General features: G+C 44.1%; 1 protein-coding gene across 1 annotated transcript; it reads right to left on the bottom strand.

Moving 5' to 3' along the window:
• Window positions 1–693: 693 nt before the first annotated feature.
• On the bottom strand, window positions 694–11,252 carry mboat2b (membrane bound O-acyltransferase domain containing 2b). Its single transcript, XM_026308321.2, has 13 exons — window positions 11,086–11,252; window positions 7,213–7,358; window positions 6,852–6,929; window positions 6,294–6,389; window positions 6,063–6,118; window positions 5,913–5,967; window positions 5,335–5,518; window positions 5,032–5,224; window positions 4,624–4,727; window positions 4,437–4,501; window positions 4,064–4,196; window positions 3,779–3,930; window positions 694–3,218 (listed from the first exon to the last, which is right to left on the bottom strand). The coding sequence occupies exons 1-13, from the start codon at window positions 11,173–11,175 to the stop codon at window positions 3,047–3,049; spliced, it is 1,524 nt and encodes a 507-aa protein (XP_026164106.1). The 5' UTR covers window positions 11,176–11,252; the 3' UTR covers window positions 694–3,046.
• Between the last annotated feature and the right edge of the window lie 817 nt (window positions 11,253–12,069).

Raw genomic sequence — 12,069 nt, 5'->3', positions numbered from 1 at the left:
CTTTGTTGTTGTTGTGAGTCTCTCCTGTATTTCTCCTTGTTGTTTGTGTCTGATGTTCATTTCATACCACACATCATGTTAGTGCAGGGTTTCAGGGCACAGGACTGACCCCTACACGAACATGATGTGTGCTGTGAAATGAACATCATCCTCCCCGGATACGAAGCTGTTTACGGTTAAATGAAATCTAGTCAGTCAGGTGTTCACTAATCAGTCAGACTCACCTTCAGCAATACTTGTCCCTGAGCTGGTGGCTCAGCCGAGGCAGGTAAATTAAAATTCTTTAACCATGTCTGTGCATTAGCAGAGTGTCAGCCTGGTCTGTTTATTAGGGTTTAAAGTGCCAGGTGATGGCAGTATGGGTCCGGTCTTATCTACTTGGTTCACTGTGTTCACCAAACCGCACAGCTGTGTGCCAGGTTGGGACGGTAAGGACAGGCAGTGGTCAGCATGTGCCATGGAGTCCACAGCCTGTGGATTATTAGTCCCACCAAAAACTCATCAGTCCATCCATCCACACGTTTCTGTTCCCCAGAGCACCTTCCTGTGGCAGCAGGTCAAGCAAAGTAAAGCTTTTCTTGGGGGATTGTTCCCACACCAGAGGGATTATATCCCAACTCCCCGTGCAAATCATCCATTCATTCCTTTAACGCTGCCAAGAGTCACCAAAAAACCAAACGCACCTGCAATGACAAGTGTCCAAAAACTCAAGCTTTAATCACATCATTTACAAAAACCAAAGGAAGATATTGTCCATATCAAACCTACAGGTAAGTGGCTGATTCAGTGTGAGAATATTTTTATCAGCAGTCATTAAGCAGTTTGCATGAAAATGTCAGAAACAAACACTAGTTTGCTAGAAACACGTGGAACCAGGGAAAACCATACAGGAAAATCTAGAAATGTTCTTGCCTGCTGTCACAAACCAGACACGACCACAGACATAAAACAGTGACGCTAAATACAAAAAGTCTGTCTTTTTCTCTTAGAGCAAAATTTTCTTTAACTTTGATGAAAAACGTCGAGAGCTCAAGAAAAGATGGTGAGAATGAGTCATGGGAAGTTAGGAAAAGACAAAAACACAGCTCATCGACTGTACACAGGGCTGCTAACATGGCATGGTATGTCTGTTTAAAAATCATTGATGCAGAACAATTTTATCTGTTTCACTGACGAAACCAAAACAGTCAGCTAATCTGTTATCCAGCCAAGTTCCTGTGCTGTCACTGTTCCTTAGTGTGAGCTGCCAAGTTCTTCAGCTTGTCCACTGAATCCAAAACTAACTTTTTAAGCTAAAACCTAAACTAAACTGTTTAAGCTGATAAAATGAACAATTAGTTAACCTGAAGCTTCTCCACTGATGAGACGACTAATCAATTCATTATTGTTTTAATGATTAATTCATCTTCCAGTATTTTTACCGATCGGTTCGATTTCAATCACAGGTCCCTACAGTCCAAGGTGATGTCTTTAATCCCTTGTTTACTTTGACCAACAGCTAAAATCTATTCGGTTTACAGTGATATGACAAATGTTTGGCAAATGATTGAAACTACTCGTATATGATCAAAATAACTATTTTTATTAACTAATCGATTAATCGACTAATTGTTTTGTCTACTGGCTAAGCTGCCCATTAGCGAACCTAATCCCATCGCTTTGTTGAACGATCTAATCTGAGCAGCAGTTGATTTTAAGGACATTTTCATTTTTTCAGACCTGAAAAATGTTCGTACATGTTTCACTGAATCACATGCTGCACTTTCTGACATGGCACAATTTATAAGGGGTTATAAGCTCTAACTAACGTGTTTATCATGGTTAATAAATCGTTTACTAAAGCTGAACTAGGTCAGTTTAATAAGTTTTAATGAACAACCTTGAGGTTGCCTGGTTTGCTTGTCTCTCTAATTCATCAGGTAGGTCTCTCAGACTTACAGACTAATAATAACCATTTATTCACTTAGAGCTGCGTAGAGTCTGACTAGTTGTGGGTCCGTTCAAACCACAAGCTCATCCAAAGGTAGAGAACAAGACAGTAAATGTTTTGACAAACGGTCTGCAGTTAGAAATGTTAGCTTCACATTAATAGCAAGTCAAAACTCAGTGACCTCTAACTATAGTTCCTTCAATAATTCAGTTCTTCTAAATGTCAATATTCAGTTTCTAAACTGATTTTAGTCCAGATCTCCTATTGATCTGGGCAACCCAACATTTGTTGATACATAAAGTATTAGTAAATTATTTATTAAGCATTAATAAAGTCACTGACTACAGCCTGTATAACCGGGGCCTCTTCTGAAAGTGGTACAGATAAATTACAAATCTACAAATGTAAACATGACAACCTGGCCAACACTCACACATAAAGAAACTGTACTGAGCATTTTTCTTTTTTTGTAAAAAAACAACTGAGCTAAGGCGACTGAGTGGGATCATCGTTGGCACTTTCCTCAAAACTACCTTCTATGAATACTGCGATGTTGTGGGTAATAGACTACAGACAATGACAGGCCCGTGTGTGAAATCAGAGGAATGTGGAGGAGCAAAGATTTTTTTCTTCAGCTTCTTTGATCACTGATTATTTCTCCCTTTATGCATTTATGTCTGTAGATGGACAGTGAGCAGGACTGACCAGACAGAGTCAGTTTAACACTACACAGGTGGCCATAAGAGTTCAGGGCAGTTTGCATTGTTCCATACACGGTTATGATATATATATGTATTTCTATATATATGTAAAAACATATGTCCTCCATCATTGCAGATTGGTCTGAACCTGCCATCTGACACAAAATGTGCACGTCTGTTGGGGTTTGGAGTCTGAATGATTTCCTGGCAGTCATCAAGTACAACACAGGCTTCCACATCCAGGGCCTGTTTTCCTCACCATCATCCTATGAATCCAGATAATACAGTATTTTAACTTGACCTTCGTGTTTCTGAAGCCCAGACAGGAGGAAGGTCTGTTTGACGTGGTTCACCTCTTCTCATCTTTCTCTACAAGCGAATGGAAATATGATGTCATACACAGCTGTGCTCTCTCTCATGTGGTTTTCTCCTTCTGGCTGCCGTCGCTGTCTGTAGCCTCCACGTGGTGCTGGACCGGCTCATGGAGCAGGTTCTTCTGCTGCTCTTTGAGTCGGAGATGTCTCGGTTTGACCGGCAACGCCACAGCGAGCAGGACACAGCCGATATGGAGGCCGAAGTACCAGGACCTGTAGACGAAGTGAAATTTCAGGTGGGTTTGTGCTCCAGATGGTTATTTCCACTGATTCAGAATAAATAATTATCTGGAGTTAAGATGTGATGCATGCATGATGTTTGGTGATGTGTGTGAGTTGGTGCAGGGAAACTGATCAGTACTGCACTGAATTAAGTTCATCAGTCTCTTGATGATGTTTGGTTTTCACACTGAAGCATTATTCACCCAGGTGTGTACCAGTTAAACCTGAGCGTAACCTGAATTTAACCTGATTGACTCAGGGATTAATTAATATGCTTTGACACTGACCAAACTTAGCTCGACTTTACTGATCCAGTCAAACCTGAATTAGGCCTGAGTCAAACCTGAGTCAAACCTGAGTCAAGCCTGAGTCAAACCTGAGTCAAACCTGAGTTAAACCTGAGTCAAGCCTGAGTCAAGCCTGAGTCAAGCCTGAGTTAAACCTGACTCAAACCTGACTCAAACCTGACTCAAACCTGACTCAAACCTGAGTTAATCCTGAGTCAAACCTGAATTAAGCTGACTGGTTAAAGGTTTACCTAATTTACTGACCTGTAAAACTTTATCGAGGGGCCGATGGACAACAGGACAAAAGGCACCACTGTGTAGCAGATGGCGATCTGAGTCGCCGCCCACGTGATGATGTCATAAACCAGTTTGTGGGACGGGGAGTGAAGGAAGTGTGGTCGAACGTTGTGTCTGACCTGAGAGGATGAAATATTCGATCAGGCGGTCAGTAAAGTTCAAGTATAATTTAAACCTCTTAGATCACAGTTAGCATGTGAGCAGCTATAATGTCAAATATTTTTGATACTGGTGCTGCTGGTGCCAGCTCACCGCTCTTGCAGCCAGCGTGATAACGATGCCGGTGAGGAAGGTGAGGTAGTAGCCCGGATAAGCTCCGTGCCACATGGCTGACAGGATGAAGGTGGCTGCTGTCGGGTGGTAGGGACATCGCTCGTAGCAAACCCTGTCAACCAGAGGTCAGAGGTTCACTCAAAGAAGAGCGGTTTGAAAAAAGCTTATTTCTGTGCTAAATGCTCGTTCATGACGGCTTTGAAATCAATCAGACCTGATCCCCGTCTCACCTGTAAGCAAAGGTAAGCCACGCCCTCGGCAGGGCGGAGAGTGAAAAATGTTGACTTTTTACACTGTGGATTCCCCTGGAGGTTAACAATTAAAGACACAACTGATCACACAGTGGTTGTACCTTTTGAGCCAGTGAGCCGTCTGAATGTTCCAGTTGTCGAGAAAAACCTTGAAGCTGGTTGCAAACTGGGACAAAACAGAGGAAATCAGAGCACAGAGCTGCAAACACATCGATGTTAATCATCATTTATAACTAATGTTTTAGCAATGGCCCAAAAAAAACCACTTATTGCAGTGAGAGTCCTGACCTCGATGTTGAGGATCCTCAGGTTGGAGATGAGGTCCCAGCGAGGAGCCCCGTTACCGTCGTAACCATTGAAGCCGAAGCCGGCAGCATTGTTGATGGCATCAGCTGAGGTGAGAGCAGATAGCAACAGGTGAGAGACAGGTAAGAGGTTTCAGATGATAAAGACAGATGTTAGAGGTGTTACAGATGTTACAGGTGTTAACAGCAGTCGTGATGTCACAGTGTCACCTGTACATCACAGGTGAGAAGCCACCAGACAGTATTTTCCCAAAGTGTTAAGTTCTTTTGCCCCACATGCAGAATTTGTCTACATAAATGATTAGTCAGTAAACTCAGCTGCAGTCTGCACAAAGATCAGAGAGGCAACAAGAGAAAGACACAAATAGAAGTGATGAGCAGAAAAACCCACCGAGGGTCCAGACGAAGTAGTATTTGGGTCTGGTGGTCAGCATGGACAGGTACAGGTAGACCACCTGAGCGTAGAACGGCGTGTTGGCAATAAAGTCGTCATCAATGTTTCGTTCCACGGGGAAAACTTTACACACCGACAGAAAGACCAGGAGGCAGAAGAAGGAGGTGGCCACTTTACGGGCGACCTCAGTCTGAAGAGACACACAGTTTAGTTTTTACGCTGCTGAGCAGGAAAGTTCTCTGTTTAATCACACACTAACACTGACTACGTTATGTCAACAGCTGTGGTCACATGACCTACATTTGGCGAGGGCTCATTCTCCCTCAGTTTGCTGTTGGACTTCCTGTCAGCTTCCTGGTCTCTATGGCGACGGGGATCTCCCTCAATGAAGGCGACGTAGTCATTGTAGGAGCAGGTGGGTCCGGCCAGGATCCCCATGAAATTACAGTTGTAGCTGAAGTACTCCAGCAGACTGGGCATCCTCCTACAGGCACACACAGAAACACACTGGTTTACTGCTGAACCAGTAAGGCTCTGCTGGGTGGTTCCAGTATGGAGTCAGGTTGTATCATATCAGGTCCCTAGTTGAGCTCCCTGTGCATGTGCACAAAACTGGATCTGGAACCGGACTCCTGGAGAGGGGCAGCTTATCTCATCTGGCCCGGGATCAACTCTGGATCACCCAGAAAGAGCTGGAAATAGTTGCTTGGGGAGAGGTCTGGACTGCCTTACTGAGCCTGCTGGCTTGAGACGTGGTCTTGGACAAGTAAATGGAGAGATGGATGTAAACAAAAATGTGTCCTAATGTGCAGCTGGATGATGCTGTAGCTTCAGCAATAAAACTAAACGTTTGGTCACAGTGATGCAGTAAAACAAACCTTATCGCCAAAATCTTCTGCCCTGGAGTCAGATGCTCCTCTTTTCGTGCCATTCCTGTCCAAGGGAAATAAAACAAAACTGAATTTACACGTTTCCATTTTCCAACCATTCTAGTAATTTTAAGATGCTTCATGCAGTCGTGTGTTTACCATCATGGATTTCAAAAGCCAGGCTGGTGATTTTTTGGGTTATCACCATCATGGGTCTGGAGAGAGAACGAGATTTAAGGTCTAAGGTCTAAAGATTTTGCAAAGTGTGGTACATGAAGGTAAACAGAGCCAGGCCGTGGTGTCTCAGCTATATAACCACCTGGATGTGTTAGCATCTAAAGCTAAAAGTTAAAGGTTAAAGCTAAAAGAGGACAGATGTGTTGATCTTACCCAGTGAAGTCAGCAGTGTACATGCCGTAGTCGAAGACGTAGACTCGAGTGATCTGACACAGACTCAGGTAGCTGAGAGCCACTAGGAGACAGTATCTGAAGACGAAACATACAAGCTCAAAGAGTGTCTGAGTAGAACTGTAACTCTTTCTTTTCATTTAACAGCCTTAAGATAAAATAAATAGGTTTTGAGTGAAACAGCTGGAAATGTTCGTATTAACAAAGTGACGCTTGTTTTCCGTCCACCTGTAATCTCCCCCAGGACTCTCAGCTTCTTCCTGCACATTAAAGGTAATAAAAAGCTTCGATCTTCATTAGTGTAAATCTGTCTGTTCTGACTTTAATGGATCTGACTGTGGTTTCTCCGGACTGATTGATGACGCTGCTGCTGCTGCTTGTTCCAGTGGGAGTTTTAATGTTTCCGGACCCAGAGTGGATCCATCTGACCCCTCCCAGCAGGCAATCAGACAGAGTCAAAAGCTTCAGTGGTTTGATGAGGTGCAGCTAAACTGTGATTTCTATGATGAAGCAGCGACATAAGGACTTTCTGAAGCTCACTTGTGCATGTGTTCGACTCCGGTCAGGATCATGATGCCGTAGGTGAGTCCACTCTGAACCAGAAAGTGAAGAGCGTACCTGAAAAAAACAGAAAACGCCTCCAAACATTAGTCTGTTTCATAAAACCTTCTGACTCTTCTAGTCCATCTATGTGCTCCGAGCCTGGGTTTCTGACACTAATCAAAAGTGAAGATTTCATATTTTGGAATAAACATCCCTGTCTACAGATCCAGGATTCTACTGACACATCAGGCTCCTTATCAAAAACATTTGTTTATGGTAAAAAATGACTGGGTTCAGGTGTTGTCTCCATTAACAATTTGAAAATCTGCCTCAGAAACAGCGTCTGTGTTCGTCTTACCAGCCGAAGCAGAACATAGCGAAGTAGATTCCCAGTAGAGTCGCCACCACGTGTCGGATGAAGGGACTGGTTTTACTGGGATGGAGGAAGAGACGAAACCAGAAGGCCGACAGCAAAGCACAGAGCTGACACGCCACAAAGTTTACCTACAGGCAGGCCAGGTGGGGAAAAGACATACCTGGGTTAGTTCCTGAAGACCAGGTGACCCAACAGTCAGGACGCAGCTGCAGTGGTTCATGGGTATTTTTATTTTTGAACGTTGATGTTTAAGAGGCAGCGTGAACTTCATCTGCTCCCTGCTGTTGAATCAGCTCCTCTCTGACGTCTGCTGATAAATTTAGAGCTCCAGAAGATATTTATAGTCAGTGGTCCAGTGGACCTGCTGTCCAACAGACGTATTAGTCCACACAAAGCGTCCACGGATAAAATATCAGAGACCACGGGGCACAGACAGGAGGAGGAGACCTGGAGTCATCGTCCTGGTACATCCTGGTCTTTTTCTACAGAGCGTTTATCCAAAGAGCTTCACAGTCTGTCTCAGTCACATGGAGACGTGGTACTGCCAGGGTTTCTGCAGGGTCTAAGTACCATAGTAACTGACAACCTACAGCTTTTCACAGGAAGATGAACAGTGAGATCTACATTCATCAACTTCATGAACCGACTTCATCAGAGCGAGCAACGTGATCAATGAACCAGTCAGTTAATTGGATCTGGACACAAAACCACAAGCAGACAAAAAGCAACTACAGACTCAAGAAGACAAAAAAAGACTCTAAACAACCGTAAAGACTCTAAACGACCACAAAGACTCTAAACAACCGTAAAGACTCTAAACGACCACAAAGACTCTAAACAACCATAAAGACTCTAAACGACCACAAAGACTCTAAACAACAATAAAGACTCTAAACGACCACAAAGACTCTAAACAACAATAAAGACTCTAAACGACCAAAAAGACTCTAAACAACCGTAAAGACTCTAAACGACCACAAAGACTCTAAACAACCATAAAGACTCTAAACGACCACAAAGACTAAACAACCGTAAAGACTCTAAACGACCACAAAGACTCTAAACAACCATAAAGACTCTAAACGACCACAAAGACTCTAAACAACCGTAAAGACTCTAAACGACCACAAAGACTCTAAACGACCACAAAGACTCTAAACAACCATAAAGACTCTAAATGACCACAAAGACTCTAAACAACCACAAAGACTACTTTAATGTAGTCCTGATTTTTGCAGACCCTGTTTTTCCACAACAGAAGGTAAATTTCTTGTTTAAAAAAAACCCTGATTCTGAAATAATCAATGAATTAATCAATACTGTAAATAATGATCATACCACCCTGTAACAGCCTGAGCGTCTCTGTCCTCAGACCCTCGAGCGTTTGAGAAACAGCCGACTCTCAGCGACGCCATCAATCACGTGACCAGGCTGTGTGAACACCAAGTACACACTAACTAACACACACTCGCTCTCAGGACGCTGGCCCTGGTTTCTGATGGTTTCTAATGGAGGCGCTTCATTCTGGTCTCAGTTTACACAACAGCTTTAACACTGAGGCGGCTTCAGGCTGAGAGCCAGGACCAGAACCCAAACCCTGACACAGTCACCATCCAGCTCAGAATGCCCACATCACTGCTGCTTCATGAGAAATGCATTCTGGGAGCTGTGTCACACAGAGTGCAGTATTTATTAAACATGGCAGACAGTATGCAGTATTTCAGGCATGATATGCAGTATTTCAGACAGGATATGCAGTATTTCAGACAGGATATGCAGTATTTCAGGCATGATATGCAGTATTTCAGACAGGATATGCAGTATGTCTGGCATGATATGCAGCATTTCAGACATGATATGCAGTATTTCAGGCATGATATGCAGTATTTCAGACAGGATATGCAGTATTTCAGACATGATATGCAGTATTTCAGGCATGATATGCAGTATTTCAGACAGGATATGCAGTATTTCAGACAGGATATGCAGTATTTCAGGCATGATATGCAGTATTTCAGACATGATATGCAGTATTTCAGACATGATATGAAGTATTTTAGCCTCAGTGAGGAGTACCAGCAGCAGACTGCACAGTGAACCAGTTGATGTGCTGATCATTAATAATGGACGCCGTGTAAATGAGCGATTACTGTCTGAGGAGAGATGATGTGATGTTTCCTGGTAAACTACAGACACATTTAATGAGAAACTGAACTGTGACTAACGAGCTCAGCAAAACATCAAATAATCGGTCCAGAACAAACCAGGTTCGGTCTCAGTTTGAGGACTAATGAGAACTTTACCATCGTGTGCTGTCAAATCTCCACATCCTGTTTAGTTTTAAAACTGAGGCAGTAAAAAACACGACGATACCTACTGATCCAGGACCGGATCCTCCACCTGGGTCATGAAGATCTGGCTCAGTGACCAGACACCTGGCTCTCAGCCAATCAGAGCGCAGGACGGTCTACCTGTTACACAGATGATAATGTATCACCTGTTAATGAATGAGGAACAGATGTGAGGAGAGTTTGAGCTTTTACCGTCACATTAGTTTTCTCCTCTTTTGTTTTTGTTTATTTCTTCAGATATAATTTATATTTCGCTTTTTCTATTTTACCTGTGTGGTTTTATGGATGGTCTTATCACGTTTTCCTGTTTAGGGCCTGGTCACATGTAGGTAACACATTTGTGTCCTGATGTTGTAACGTGATGACGTTTAGAACAGCGAGGTACCAATATGAAAAGCGTCTGAAACACCTGCTGTGTGGCTGAGGACTCCGGTGTTACCTCAGACTGAAACACAGAGTCAGAGTACTGGTTATAGGAAACATGTACTGAAAGTAAAAGTAATCTGTGCAGTACTCTGTGTTCCACTACAGATGGGATGTTTGGATTTTACTGACAGATCATGTCACTGCTCAGTTTTTAATATAACAACAGGCTTTTATAAAGTGAAATGCAGAGTCAGAGACCACAACAGTGTTTGACAGAAAAAGTCAAGCTGCGTCTTTGTGCTGATTCAGACTTGAGCTGTTATCAGGGACTCGTCTTCACTCAAGACCAGATTAAAGTCTACAAGACCCCTCCAGTTTATCTGCTGTGCCTTAGGGGGGCCGCGACCCCCAGGTTGGAAACCCCTGGACTAAACTAACTGTGATGTTTCTGCAGGACCAGCATTTACTAATCTAAGTCAGTACTTTGATTTTTAAATACAGGACTTATTTCCTTCACTGCCCAGTGTTCACATCCTCACACCGCAGGTTTTCCAGATGTTGATCTGTCTCTCCAGCTGTCACGTATCCTGATAACGGGTCTGGAGTACAGCTGAGCCTCATCTGGAAGTAACCAAGTGCGGTATTTTATATGGAGCCACGTTTTTTGATTTTCATCCGTCTGGGCTGGTAAACACGTCCCTCCCTCCCTCGGTGCCTCCAGCTTCTGTGTCCGGAGAAAACTAAGTAAGAACCGAACAGAATAAATTCAATGAAATGAGGAAACGCCGCAGACCAGCGGACCCGGTGCAAACAGCGGACCCGCAGACACACAGACGGATCTTTCACGTCCCTCCGTCCGTCGTGCCTAAAAAGCGGATGGGGTCAGACAGACAGAGCCGCGCTGCTGAACCGGACCGTGTTCACCGTTAAAGCGCCGTTTAACGGACTGTCTGCACCGAGGCCTCCATCCATTTTGGACAGACCCGTCGTCAGACCGTCTGTCCCTCCGCCCTGTTTATTCCAGACTCTCGAGCCGCGCACGGCGCTTTTAACGCGCTGCACCGGATCCCCGACCGCCGCCGAGCTCCGAGGCTCGGCCCCCGGGGTGATGTGGAGGAACGGTCCCGGTGGGTCTTACCTGGTCCAGCGGCAGGTTGGTCATCTCGCTGACCGGCTGCAGCAGGCTGGAGCCGGTGCAGGCCGTGGATGGGCTGCCGTCAGCGGCCATGGCTGTGCGTGTGTGGCCGGAGCTGCTGCTTCTGTGTCCGGCGGCGGAGGCTCCGGGATCCGTCTGTCTGTGCGGATGATGCTTCTTCCTCCTCTTCTTCCTGTTCCTCCTCCTCCTCCTCCTCACCCTGTCTGTCTCCCCCCTCCTCTCTCTGATGCCCCCCTCTCTTCCTCCTCCTTACTCCTCTTACTCTCATCCGTTTGTCTCCTCCCGCTTCTCCTCCCATCCACCCTGGGCCCCCATCAGTGACCCCCAGACTGAAGCGGCTTTGTGTCGCTTCATCTTCGTCTTTCTGTCATTTTCAGAGGCCCAGTTTTCTCAGGGTCTGGGGATGAAACACCTGGTCCCCCAGGGCCCCCGAAGGCTTCGGTTCACAGTCAGGGAACTCATTGAATTAATTAGCGATGTGTTAATTTAATTTATGAGCCACATCAGTGATTCTCACAGAGGACCTCTGTATTATTGTTATTATTAATACTAATATGATGTACTATAATAATAATAATAATTGTTGTTATCACACTGTAACAGAAAGATTTTAAGCACATTCTCACCATATAATCGCAGCGTTAGGAGCATTTTTGAGATTATTTTGACATAAATAGATTTAAACTGAAATGAAGGTTTCTGGACAGAAATGTTTCTGTGGTTCCATGTTTTAATTAAACTGGTCCCTGGACAAGAAAACCCATAAAACCCCATTTTAACTGAAAATGAAATGAGACAGGAAACAGGTTCTGAGGTGATGGTGTGTCAGAAATTAAACTGAATTTGATAAATAATTTCAAACAGCACATGAGATTGTTGTTGTAATGAATTCATCATAAAACTGTTTTATTATATTTATTTACATATTTATAAAAACGTCTTCATATTTAAAACAATCTTTCAAAC

This window comes from Mastacembelus armatus, unplaced genomic scaffold, assembly GCF_900324485.2.
Source record: "Mastacembelus armatus unplaced genomic scaffold, fMasArm1.2, whole genome shotgun sequence".
Lineage (NCBI taxonomy): Eukaryota > Metazoa > Chordata > Actinopteri > Synbranchiformes > Mastacembelidae > Mastacembelus > Mastacembelus armatus.
The sequence above is the reverse complement of the archived record's forward strand: the minus strand, read 5'-3'. Positions and strand labels throughout refer to the sequence as shown.